General features: G+C 36.3%; 1 protein-coding gene across 6 annotated transcripts; it reads left to right on the top strand.

Annotated features, from left to right (window-relative positions):
- The first annotated feature begins 1,446 nt into the window (after nucleotides 1-1,446).
- On the top strand, nucleotides 1,447-12,235 carry LOC131024187 (glutathione reductase, cytosolic-like). Of its 6 annotated transcripts, XM_057953695.1 has the most exons (18): nucleotides 1,462-1,746; nucleotides 2,422-2,514; nucleotides 2,815-2,964; nucleotides 3,680-3,744; nucleotides 4,780-4,849; nucleotides 5,379-5,450; nucleotides 6,513-6,716; nucleotides 6,957-7,030; nucleotides 7,112-7,195; nucleotides 8,604-8,691; nucleotides 8,902-8,983; nucleotides 9,825-9,898; nucleotides 10,232-10,339; nucleotides 10,472-10,536; nucleotides 11,204-11,317; nucleotides 11,615-11,714; nucleotides 11,810-11,863; nucleotides 11,930-12,235. In XM_057953695.1, exons 3-18 carry the CDS (start codon nucleotides 2,824-2,826, stop codon nucleotides 12,020-12,022), a joined length of 1,488 nt encoding a protein of 495 aa, XP_057809678.1. In that variant the 5' UTR covers nucleotides 1,462-1,746; nucleotides 2,422-2,514; nucleotides 2,815-2,823; the 3' UTR covers nucleotides 12,023-12,235. The 6 variants fall into 6 exon arrangements, with proteins under 6 accessions (XP_057809676.1, XP_057809672.1, XP_057809675.1 ...); XM_057953693.1 differs by lacking the exon at nucleotides 2,422-2,514 and having other exon boundaries at nucleotides 1,447-1,746; XM_057953692.1 differs by having other exon boundaries at nucleotides 1,457-1,746; nucleotides 11,810-12,235.
- The last annotated feature ends 1,235 nt before the right edge of the window (nucleotides 12,236-13,470 follow it).

Here is a 13,470-nt window from a genome sequence, read left to right as displayed (position 1 = left end):
GGGATAATCTCGAGCTTGACTTTTTATGTATCTAGGCTACCAAACACTTGCATATATAACACATGATATGTATCTAATTTGGGCTAATCTGCCCAACCAAATACTCCATTTGTTCCAATTAACTTGATCACTATTTATTTTTGGGTTGTCCCAATTAAGTTGTTCAATTTTTTTTTATATAGAATAAACAGAAGCATGAAAACATATAATCACCTATTCACTTTATAATCAAACACCCTAAAAAAATCAATTTTTCAAATTTTGTATCGAAAAGAAGTTAATAAATTTAGTTGGGATCCAGGGAGTAATATACGTAAACAGAAAAATAGATGAAATCCTGAAACAAATTTAGTGCCTAAATTTACTACAAAAACAATGTTTATCATAAAACATACAAAATTCGTAAGAACAATCTTACAAACAAGTAACAAATTCGTGTGTCATCACATGTGTTACTAACATAGTACACAATAAACAACAAAAAATAAAAGATGACACCAGAATTGGTTTATGCAGATTTATCAACATTGATAAATCTGCGGTTGTCGCAATGACGGTAAATAACTATGACGAAATCAATACAAATTACAACATAGTCAAGCTACAGTATTCTAACCTTCTAGATCCAAAAAACCTAGTCTCAGCGAATACAAGCATAAATCAACTAATCTAAGCCTAGATAGACTAGTTTACAATCAACAAAAGAGAACAACTATATACAGACGTAAATCTGCCTAAAGGAATTCTCATAATAAACACAAGATTACTCTTAGAGTAATCTAAATAAGACTACCTACACTTGTGTTGTTCGACTCACACAGATTGCACAATATGTTCGAACTAACAACGCCTCTGTCAGAAGACGGAGTTGCTAACACAGGCAGACATAATGATGAACTTGGAGGAGCTCTTGAATTTACAGCAAGGGTTCTGGATCTCAAAATGCATAACCTCGTAAATGAGATCTTCTCTGGTAAATATAGGCGTTCCACTGATCGTGGACTTTATGGATGATCAGTTGCATGAGTTGAGGTAACTTCCTTCGGTAGTTATCTCCATGAACTCCATAACTGCCGCTGCCAACTTCTTTTAAAACTGTTCCTCCCCTTTATTGTATAACCTGAAGAACTATATAAAAATATACAAATATAATAGGAAGATAAAACTGATTAAATAAATCGCAAGGATAAAAATTTGTATGATTAAAATGAATAACGATTTTCATGTTTGTTAGTTAACCATGAATAAACAAACAACATCAACTATTGGTAACATACCAACGAACACGTGTACACAATAAGTTGGTAACACACCAATTAACACGTCTAAAATAGAAAACCTTCACAAATCCGTTAAAAGGAAAAAAGAAAAATTGATGAAATGGCAGCTTAATTGGACTTTTCCTCTAAAAAGAATATGAAATGGTAGCTTAATTGAACTTTTCCTCTAAAAGGACTAAAAGGACATGCAATTATTTCTCTCTCACATACCCACACACACATACACACGCTCAGTTCGTGGCCGCCTCTGTCATTAGGCTCTCGAGGTTACAGTCTTAAAAATTTCGAACTCTCGTCAGAAACAACTCAAGAAGAGAGAGACAATCAATTCCGTACTCTCTTCATTGATTCCTCTCACACAGATACGGCTATTCGGGATATTTTCTTCCCTTGATTTCTTTCTGTATCCCATAAGTTAAGAAGAAGAAATAAATCTCAAGAGGCAGAACATCGAGAGAGAGTTGAGGCAAGTCCATCACATTAACTTTTTTGCTTATTTCTTGCTGGTTTTAGTACACAGTTGAGATCATCTCTCTCTATCTTCTTCTTCATCCCTCCACCACCAAACCCTAGCGCCGCCTCCACTGCCTAGCTCCGCCACCACCCTCCGCCGTCTCCACTGCCTAGCGCCGCCGCCATCCTCCACCGCCTGCTGCCTCTCTCCCACAAAATCTGCTCGTCGCTTTCCCTCTCTGCTTGGCCTTGCCGCCTTCTCCATCTCGACCCTTTTCTCCACCACCCCACCGCCGCCTCAATCTGCTTGCCGTCGATCTGCCGCCACCACCGCCCTTGTGCCCTCCACCACCCCAGATTCTCGGTCACCACTGAGGTCGCGCCCTCACACCCCTGGCTCTGGCGCTCGTCTTCGTTCTCCGGTAATATTCAGGCCGCTCCACCGCCAGGGTTTCACTCTCCCGCTCCTTCCTCTCCCTGTTAACTTGGCTGACCTCGTCGGCAGCGATTCTCCCTGTTGCTTTGTCTTTTTATTTTACTGAAAATTGTGCTTATTTTTCAGACAGAATCTAACAATTTCGACTGTAAATTTCACAAATATTTGGATTTCGGTTTCGTTTTGATTTTTGTTTTGATTTTCAGAAACTAACGATTTTTGTTTTGATCTTTTGTTTCGATTTTATTTTAGGGGAATTTTTACCGCTTACGTGTTTCGATTTTGTCTTCAATAACTTGGGAATTTTGACACAAGATCTGAGGGATTCAGTCTGATTTTCACAGTGTATGTGTTCTCCTTAATCACAAATTTTACATTTAGACCACACTCCATATTCACCTAATTTGCTTCTCCTTAATCTCCGCGCCGAAAAGAAACGTGCCATGAATAGCGGGACGGAGGGAGTAATAAGTAGTGTATAACTTTTTACTGCACTCGATTTTCACGGATGTGAAAGAAGATGCTGTCATATGCTTACCCAGAGCTCTGATTCTTGATTTTGTGTAATTGGCTGTCATATTTTTATCTCGTACCGACATCCTTGATTTTGTATTTTTGTTGTTTGTGGTCCTTTTGAATGTACAGTATATTACAATGGCAAGGAAGATGCTTATTGACGGGGAGTTGGACAAAACCAGTGAGGTGGAGAGTCACTATGACTTCGATTTGTTCGTCATCGGGGCAGGCAGTGGTGGGGTCCGTGCATCCAGGTTTTCAGCCCAGAATGGAGCTAAGGTACAATTTGTGGAAAATGATATAAATTACAATGAGTTAACATGGAAAAATGTGTGTCGTTTGGTTATGAAGTTTTATTTCTCTTTCATTTCTATTTTGCTTGATAACACCATATTTTTCTTATGTTGTTTGTTCTCGACAGTATTTTTGATTCCTTTGGAGTTCTTAGGGGGCATTTGGTTTGGTGGATGAGATAGATAAGATTGATAGAATTAGAGAGTGATTAAATAATTCACCCAACTTTGGGGTGATAAATAGTCACTCAATTGCATGATTAGAGTGCGGGCCTAGTTATCCATCACGAGCCCCATCATGCAAACCAAACACTTGATTAAGTTGGATTATTTTCTCAATCATGCCTTATCACTCAAACCAAATGCCTCCTTAGAATATTGAGTAATGGATCTGTAGATGTTAGTTGGGTTTGGTTGCAAGTAGAAAACGCGCACTTGGTCTTTCTAAATGAACGTTGACCACTGAATGAGCCATGTCTGAAGGAATCATTCTCCGCACTTGCTGAGACTTAGATAGGATTTCCATCCTCCAATTTGTGACACAATTGTTAATTGTCCTCTTCCTGCTTTATACGACCTTTCTTGAATTTTTGAGTTCACCAAACTATCATGAAGCTCTTTTTTCTATTAGTTGTATTCCTCAGATAATGCTAGATTCTTTTAATATATTTGACAGAATTTAGTTATGTTTTCGTTACCAGGTAGGTATCTGTGAGCTTCCATTTCATCCTATCAGCTCTGAAGTTATTGGAGGAGTTGGCGGAACGTAAGTCTATAAAATAGTGGACTTTGGACACATACTTTCATAGTTATACATCTCTTCTTTCAGCCACGTGAATTCTTTTTTGGACTTCTTTTACAGTAGATGGATTTTTTACTAGTTTGTGCTACACATCCTGACATCCTTCATTATTACTAGTTTACCCTTTGTCCTTCCTCCTGGAGAACATATATCTTGTTTAGATTTAATAATTTGATGTCTTACCTTACCGTGAATATGTTGCGATTAGCTGGGATTCACAAGAAGTGGAATTTCATTTTTAATAATAATATTTCATATGAAATGAACATCCAACTAATGTTAGCGTCAAGTGGGGCTCTAATACAGATGCAATTTGGATTTTCCTTCATTCCAACAGTGTAAATTTTTAGATTGGATTAGTTTCTATATTGCTCTTTCTGAAGTTTGATTTGTATATGTGCTTCCTGATAAATTCATAGAAGTAGACATTTATCGTATTGTGGAACAGGGTTGGTTGTGGAGAACATTGGTTTGTGCTTCCTGAATATCTTTACATTAACATTGCAGACTAATCTAGTAGTATCCTTATTATGTTCACTAAATAAGAAGATATATGTGGATGATATCCATGGGGCATGAGTTTTCTGCTCTTTTGCTGAAGGGGGCTCTTAAATAGTACTCCCTCCATCCCACTAAAAGTGGCCTGTATTCCCTTTTGGGCCGTCCCACTATGTTTCTATAAATGGAAAAATTTAACCCTTTAAAAAATGTAGGTCCCATCACTTTTAACCAATTTACACCCCTTAATTCCCGTGTCGAAAATTTTTGAGCCACTTATAGTGGGACGGAGGGAGTAATGTTTATGCTCAAATGTGTAATAGTCAATATGTAACTTTTTTTTAATTGTAGTTTAGGAGCAAATAAAATTATTTCTATTAACATCTCCTAGTATGTTAGCTAGTGCATTTTGTTAATATAATATTTTTTACACCGAACGGAAAGTTTGGAATATTGGGCTTGGGAATAAAGCTTGATAACTAACACTCTCATATATTGCAGGTGTGTGATTCGTGGCTGTGTTCCTAAAAAGATTTTGGTATATGGTGCTTCTTTTGGGCCTGAACTGGAGGTGAGTCTTTAATTTAATGTAATGACGAAATGATTGAAAAATATGTTGTTGCTTTCCTTAATCAATAAGTGTGCCTGGTCTTCAGTAGGGCATGAACTGGAGGTGAGACTCTGATTTCATAGCATGACGAGATGATTGAAAAATGGGCTGTGTTTGAAAATCTCCATTTGGCTGTCTCTTTTGTTTTGGCTGTTAGCTAGGCTAGTTTCTCTTTTTCATAACAGTACCTTGTCTTCAAAATTGCTTTAAATGAGAGTCGTGTACAGCTTTTTGCTCTGTTGGATATTTTTGTTTCATTTCCACATTGCTGCATAATGCGTGATGGTTTGTCTGTGAAAATTATCTAGTTATAATGATAGTTCTGGTTAAACGTAACAATTTGCTAGTAGATGTTATGTTACCGCACTATCTGATAGATTATCCTGTTATCTAGGATGCTAATTCTAGTTTTCAATTATAGTGACCTGTCATTGGAAGAAGAGTATCGTTAACACATGTATTTTGACCAAGTGGTGATTTGGATTTGCAGGACGCGAGGAATTATGGGTGGGATGTAAATGAGAGAGTTGATTTCAATTGGAAGAAACTTTTACAGAAGAAGGTAAGTGGACCATATAAGACATTTTCTTAGATATCTACTTCGTAGTTCAAAATAATTGCCATGTTTTTTGTTTTGAAAGGCGTCTGGAGGCGCCCAGTAAATGCATCCGAGGCACACGCCATGCATTTTAGGGTTTCAAGTAATTTTCCCCTGTTTTTTGGGCTTTAATTACATACCTAAAAGAAGAACAAGTCTGAAACATACACAGACTTATCTCTCTCTCTCACTCTCTCTCTCTCTCGCGCGCGCTCGCGTGTGCCTGTCCTCTACCTCTCTGGCGACGGCTGCAGTTATGATTTTTATGTGTTCTATTATGTTTGCTATGTTTTTATCTATTTATGTGTTGAATTATATTTGCTATGATTCTCACGTGTTTTTATGATCTACCCGGGCATACGCTTCAAACCACCTCGAAGCTTACCCCTCATGGGGCCATTCCATTGGAAAATGCCTCAAAGCTTAAAAACGCCTTTCAAAACCTTTTAGCTTTGGGCTCATATTAAGAAATAAGTATACTGCCTAATATAACCTTATTAAATACTGGGAGAAGAACCTAAAAATAAACACATTTTGTAAGATGGTTTCTGGCTAAGCTTACTTAAGATGCTTGTAAGCTTTACATCTTATAATATGTTAGATCTTATTTTCGAATAAGTTGTAGGAGTGTTTGAGCTCTAAAGATGTAGCAATGGCAAAGTTGTAGCTGTAATTTCTAATGACTAAAAAGATAAAGTTCTTCTCAAATAAGATCTGTTTTTCCAAAAAAATTACATTTGTTTAGAAGAGCTGATGGCTTTAACCAAGTCAATGGAGATAAAGTGTAAACCAGGAAGAAAAATCCAACCATATGTACAAACTCTAGAACCACACTTTTAGTTGGAGGGAGTATTTAGCTATATTATTGTGACAAGTTTGGTGAATTCTTATTACCAGCTACAGGGCACATGAGAGATCTCATTAAATTGAAAAAAATATTTTATGAGATTTCTCCCAGTATAACTATTTATTTTTTTATGACAATTATCTTGTGCTATAGTCAGCTTTCATTTTATCTAATTTCAGACTGAAGAAATAAATAGACTAAATGGGATCTACAAGCGGTTACTTTCCGGTGCTGGAGTTAAGCTATTTGAAGGAGAGGGAAGAGTTATTGGCCCTAATGAGGTGGAGGTTATTCAATTGGACGGAACAAAAATTAGTTATTCAGCAAAACATATTCTGATTGCAACTGGAAGCCGGGCTCAGCGTCCACCTATTCCAGGCCAGGTAATATTAGTTATGTTCAATATGACCTAATTGTACTAATCTTTTGACTTTAATTTGGGCATATGGAGTTAAACCTAATGCCTTCTTGTACTTTGATTTCAATCCATATCAAAATCTTTCTCTTTCACTGTAGCTAACTAGTGTTTGGTGTAACATTAACTATAGCTAGATCAATACAACTTGGTTGCTAGATCCTCCTCTTTCTTACCTAAAATAATGTTTTATCTTTTTTCCTTTTAGGAATTAGGCATCACATCAGATGAGGCATTGAGCTTGGAAGAGCTACCTAAGCATGCTATCATACTTGGTGGAGGGTATTGTACCTGTCTCTGGCTTTTTAATGCATCTATATAGGATGCTTAGAAATATGTATAACTGTTCATTCTTTAATGTAGGTATATTGCTGTTGAGTTTGCCTCAATATGGCGAGGAATGGGTGCAAAAGTGGATTTGTTCTACAGAAAAGAACTTCCTTTAAGGTCATAAGATTTCTATGACTTCCATCTTCTACCTTCGTTTCTAGCCGCTTGCTGTTGTTTATTAAGCTTTTCGATGATACACATACTTAGATTTTGCTTTATCTGCACTAAGCAAAGCTATACATTGTTTTGCTCCCTGGTGTGGTTTCGATATCTATGTTGTCTCATCTCACGATGCATCACCTTTCAGGTAGGAAGTTTTGTACCACTTTCTTGATAGTTTCCAAGTGGGCCTAGGACTCAATGGATGCACATCTCAATAAATTGAAGTAACTGTTTACCATATAGGATTCAAAGGTTTAGAACCTTTTTCTGACGCTATGCAAGTAGTTGCATTGCATGGAATGGTCCCTTTAGATCCTGTCATCTATATTCAGTTTAAATAAAAAGGGACTAGAACTGAATACAACTATTTGCACGGCAAAGATTATTGTGTTGGAACTTTGCACTGGATTATTTAGCATTTGAAATTTTATCCAGTGATTCCTTGTTAGCTTTTTTGCTTTTATAAACTACCAAACCTAGGGTGAATATTGAATCTTGAGAATTTGATAGGATTACTAACCATTACGAACCGTTTACAAGTTCATATATTACCCATTTTGGCTTAACTTGTACTATTAGTTTCTCGTTGTCCTTTGCAAATAAGCATTTTCAGAAGTCCCCATGCAAACTTTGACACTCTTACAGGAAAAGACACCTACTTCTCCTCTTAGATATAATATTACTTGTTGCATCCCATATTTTCCTAGTTAATGTCTATTATAGGTTTAGTCTATGTTCTGATGCCCCTCTCAGGTGGCGGACTAAGGTAAAAAGGAATTCATAATATTGTAGGTTACATTAGGCTTCATGATCTTTGCAACTGAGAGAATCTGTAAATCTTCTAAGATCAGTATTTTGCCTTCATTTTATAAAGGAAATTGCCAGAAGTAACACAATATTTACCCATATTGGAATTTTCGTACAACCTTTAAAATGTTGTAATTACAACATCCTAAATTTTTTCAGCAATAGAAGTATGACGTTTTGTTGGTAAAATTGAATTGTTTCATTGGTAAAACAACATTTTTATGGTACATATCACACAAACTTTGGAGAACAAACATTGGGGTTGTTGTAATTGCAAATATGGTGCTGTAATTTCAATATTTTAAAAGAAGTGCCAAAATTGCAACTTTGGGTGAACATTGTGTTATATCCAGAGATTAACCCTTTTATAATTTAATATTCATTAGATTCGCCTTTCCTTTTAGTGTGTGCCTTGCCTTCTATGTATGATACTAGATGTTGGAGTTGTATGTCTTGTCATGTGTTTATCGATTCTATCATATCCCATCAAAAGTTGTAGTTAATATATTGTTGGTTAACTGGATCTCATCCCAATTAATATAAAATCTTACGGCAGAGGATTTGATGATGAGATGAGAGAAGTAGTTGCAAGAAATCTGGAAGGCAGGGGTATTAACCTTCATCCTGGGACAAGTTTATCAGAGGTGCTTTCTCTTCTCTTTTTTTTCTTCTTTACATTGTTTTCCGCTTGCATCTACCTTTGACGAAATTCTGAAAAAAGAAAACAAGGCTGATATCAGTAAACAGAATTCTGTTGCTTCATGTGTTATGACGCTGAAGCTTTAGATCTTGTGTTCTTTCAGGAATATTGCGTATCCATTTATTTCAACATTTAATGGTACTTTATGTTGCAGCTAGCTAAAACAGAAGACGGTATAAAAGTTCGTACTGACCATGGTGAAGAAATTGTGGCTGATGTTGTGCTCTTTGCCACTGGTAATTCTAGCGTCCCTGCCACTGATACACACTTTAAGTTTTAATTGAAGTTTAAGTTGCTAGCAATACATAGTTGCAAGAACTGCTGTGATTTATTTTTGCTGGCATCAAGGCTGATACTTTCCTTGCTTGAAATGGTGTCTTCATCAACCATTAATTCTTCTGCTTCATGCTGGATTCTTGATTAGATCCATAACTAGTACTTCTTATTATGTATAATTCTTGACTCGCAAAAAACTTGATGGCAAATATAAGCACTATCTTTTGGTGTTCAGTTTATTAGGTTAATTACAATTCAGTTGTAATTGTTCAAAGGCTTGTCTTTCAAGCTTTCCCTTCACACATGTTTTTGTTTGATTGCTTCAGCTTAATCTGTGTCCATGTCTACATGACAGCAGTCTCCAATTCATTAGGGCTAAATTTTCTAAGTGGTGGTTTCATGAAAGTCTAATTTATGATACTATAGACGAAAGGGCGGTGTTAAACAAGTTTTCATTTACTAAAAGATAATATGACTTGCTACTATATAGTATCACTATCAGCCGAAGAATTCTGTGGCTTGCTTTTAATTGTTAATGAAATTCATCCCTGGATCCTAACAAGCAGCTTTAGTTCATCAAGTACATAAGTTAATGGTTTATTATTTCTAGTCTTGTGTTGTTATAGAGTTAGCACTGTAATTAATCAAGTAGACGGTTTTCTGGAGCTCGTTTCCTATGCTGAACTTGTTATACCTCATGTTTCAGTGTTCAGATGTGAACTGAAAATGCATTTCTAATGTTAGGCTAACCTGTTTTTTCCTCTAGTCGGAAGCTGTTTATGATTATCTCCTTGGTTACAGGTAGGGCTCCTAACACAAAACGGTTAAATCTGGAAGCGGTAGGTGTTGAGCTTGACAGGGCTGGAGCTATTAAGGTGAGTTCTTATATACTTCTGGAATTTTTGCCCCATATTACTTCTTTTCCAGGAATTCTTAAATATGAGAATAGGTGGAGATATAGGAAAAATTGAAAATTTGAAATATTACAGCGTCATTTGCATGTGGCAGACATAACCATCTCTATATTGTTATAGTGAGTAAAGAATCGAATGGACTTGGAGAATGCCTTGGGGGCTTTTCAAGCGTTGGATATTACTGACTTGATTGTCAAAATATCTCATGTTGCGCTTTGTTAAGTTTGCCTCCGATCTATGGAAGTCTAGTTTCTTTGTTGGTGATCATAATTTATTTTATCTTTGGAATGTCAGGTTGATCAATACTCTCAAACCAACGTACCTAGCATATGGGCCATAGGTGATGTTACAAACCGAATGAATCTTACTCCTGTAGCTTTAATGGAAGGCACCTACTTTGCAGTATGTTACCCTATAATTCTCACTATAACTTCTGTGTTTGTTTCTATAATCATGTCCAGTTATGTATTGGACATAGTTCAATTCTCTCATGCTTCAATATTGTTGTTGAGTCTCTTTTTATGTTGATTGCAGAATACTGTATTTGCTGGAAAGCCTATGGCACCTGATTACAGTAATATTGCTTGTGCCGTGTTCTGGTATTACCACTTTCCCTTAGCTAACCTTATTTATTCTTTATTTGTTGTGTCAAATGGGTGTAGGTCATGCAATCACATCGCATGACCTATACGGTCAAGTTGGCATATCTGTTGGGTTAGATGGTTGATTACTTAGCCTGTTTAAAGAAATGGTTTTAGCAATCCCCCGATCACTACGATAGCTTTGAGTAGTTCCTACAAAATTCTATCTGCCGAGTTTCTCTGGAATGCCAGAAAAGTAGGTAGCAATTCCTAATTTCCCCTATGGCCTCTCATCAAAGTAATGTCGCTAATGATGGTGACGACACCTACTCAAATCCACTATATTTACAGTTCATAGACAAACTTCTGCTTTTGATTCTGGTCTGATGTTCCATTACGGGTCAAATGGAAGCTTTTAAGGGGAGGGAGGGAACGAGGATGATGACGATGCTTTGTATATCATAATTAAAAGCATTGGGCACTGTTTGTCATGTATGCTCAAAATGGCCTTTCCACGATACGTTTCTACCTGTATAGATAGTCACATCAGACAATTTGTAACTTCGTAGTTTCTTGTTATCTTTGCCTATATTTTCTTAGTTTTGTTTAGTAAATTCAGCATTTCCGTACACTTGTTTAACTTCTGGAGCCTCTATTGAAACTTGTATGATGTTTTACTTGGCAGCATCCCACCACTCTCTGTAGTTGGTCTCAGTGAGCAAGAGGCTGTAGAGAAAGCTAATGGTGACATTTTGATTTTCACATCTACATTTAATCCCATGAAGAACACCATTTCTGGGTATGCTTTTCGGAAATTAATTGCTTTATCTATCTTCTAACATCGGTCAAAATCTAACAAGCTGCTGAGATGGGTGTATTCGATAGTATTCTTCCAAACTCAAGTCCTGATCTCCAGTGATCAAATGAATCTCTACAACTGTATTTAAAATTTAAAATACATTGCCTTCAATGGTATTGAATGTTTCATTTCTTGAAGCTTCGGTGATAAAGTATACACATTGAAAGTATGGTGCAACATTATCTTTCTATAGATATTGAATGTTTGGTCTCTGTTAACCCGGTGATGCTGGTACAGACGTCAAGAGAAGACTATGATGAAGCTGATTGTTGATGCTGAGACCGATAAAGTCCTTGGAGCATCTATGTGCGGGCCAGACGCGGCTGAGATCATGCAGGTCCTGTCAATTCTTCATCATTTTATTCTGTGGCTTTCGTTCATCGTCTTGTTTGTATGTCTGTACCAAGAATAACTTTGTATTGTCGGTCACAGGGCATTGCCATTGCTCTCAAATGTGGAGCTACCAAAGCACAATTTGATAGTACTGTGAGTTTCATAAACTCTCTCTCTCTCTCTCTCTCTCTCTCTCATCGTTTACTTGATATTTGTCAGGTTGGCATTCACCCTTCTGCTGCCGAGGAATTTGTGACTATGCGGTCGGTGACGAGGCGAGTCTCGGCTGGCAAGCCTAGGACCAACCTGTGAGATGTACTTGATCATACAATTGATTATTTCGTATTTGGACAGAATATTATAACGATGAATCATGTTTCCTCATATTCATACAGCTTATAGAAGTGGGACAAGTTTTATACACAATAGATTTGGTTCTTTGACTTGAGATTTTGGTGCCAAAAACGATAGAACTTCAAAGGTTGAATAAAGCTCTCGTCATGTGAGCTGCGTTTTATTGGTGCATGTGTTTGGAAAACCCCAATATTCCTCCCGCTATTATCTGATTTGCTAATTACAAGAGGTGATTGGCATGCAATTTGATTGACTATCAATAAAAGTGGGATCTTTATTCCACACACATGCTCAACTAATTTTTTATAATTCATGGTATTTTCAAATAGGTAGATATTTTAAATACGGTGAGTAAATATTGCAAATTTACAGCAAAATAATCATTATATAATATGGTTAGTGATTTAAAGTTCCACGTTGTATCATATCATATCTCTATTCTTATTTTTCTCAAAAGTTTCTTTATTCTTGTTTTATTACATTTCTTATCCTACAGGGTTTTCTAATGAGACTTCACTCTTCAAAATTTTATATAAATTTCCTTTACTGTTGAGATTTTAAAGAGAACACGTAAATATATTTTTTGGTTAATTGTTTGAGCATTTTTTTTTAAAATGTCCCACCCTAAGGCTAATTCCCTTGGTTCCATAATAAATGTCTACTTTTCCTTTTTGAGTTATCTTACAACAAACGTTACTTTCTTAAAAAAAAAAGCGGGCTTCACCACTTTTTTACTTTTTACATTTTAATCATCTCAACCTAAATTCTAGTATTACTCACAAAATAAAAGTGTCTCTACCACTTTTTTATATTTTCACTCTTCAATTATATCCACCTAAATTTCTGTGCCGAAAAAAAAAGTGAATACTCCCTCCGTCCCTCAAACATCTTTCTCTCTTTTCATTTTGGTTCGTCCCCGAAACATCTTCTTAATCTACTTCTGGAAATAATTGCACTCGCTATTACTTTTATAATCTTCACTTTTTGTGAGACCTATTCTCCACTCATTAAATACACAACTAACTTTTATTAAAATTCGTATCACCCTCCCTTAAGAAGATGTTTGGGGGACGGAGGGAGTACTTGTTATGGGATAGAGGAAGTAGTACTTATCGTTTCATTTTTTTCTTGTTTATGGCCGGCAAAAAATTCTGACAACTAACAATTGATATGTTTTGGCGGACATCCATATTAGTAATACACGAGGACTATTTTAAGTGTCTTGGAAGCTATGTTGCACAGGTGCGAAGGGGCGGGTGCGAGAGCGATACGATTCGGATGCGGGGATACAAATTTTCAAAAATTATAGGGTGCGATTCATGAAGGATATGTATGCGTTATATAAATATATATATTTTGTTATTATATATGACCATTCAAAGAACTAAAATTTGCTAAAGGCCCAA

Source organism: Salvia miltiorrhiza, chromosome 5 (assembly GCF_028751815.1).
Source record: "Salvia miltiorrhiza cultivar Shanhuang (shh) chromosome 5, IMPLAD_Smil_shh, whole genome shotgun sequence".
In the NCBI taxonomy this organism is placed as follows: Eukaryota; Viridiplantae; Streptophyta; class Magnoliopsida; order Lamiales; family Lamiaceae; genus Salvia; species Salvia miltiorrhiza.
The sequence above is the reverse complement of the archived record's forward strand: the minus strand, read 5'-3'. Positions and strand labels throughout refer to the sequence as shown.

Excerpts from the sequence above, each read along its gene's own strand:
- LOC131024187 (XM_057953689.1), top strand. The coding sequence starts at position 2,824 with ATGGCAAGGAAGATGCTTATTGACGGGGAGTTGGACAAAACCAGTGAG. Across the intron at positions 5,451-6,512 it reads AGAAACTTTTACAGAAGAAG|ACTGAAGAAATAAATAGACT; the intron begins GTAAGTGGACCA and ends ATCTAATTTCAG. Across the intron at positions 6,717-6,956 it reads GTCCACCTATTCCAGGCCAG|GAATTAGGCATCACATCAGA; the intron begins GTAATATTAGTT and ends TTTTCCTTTTAG.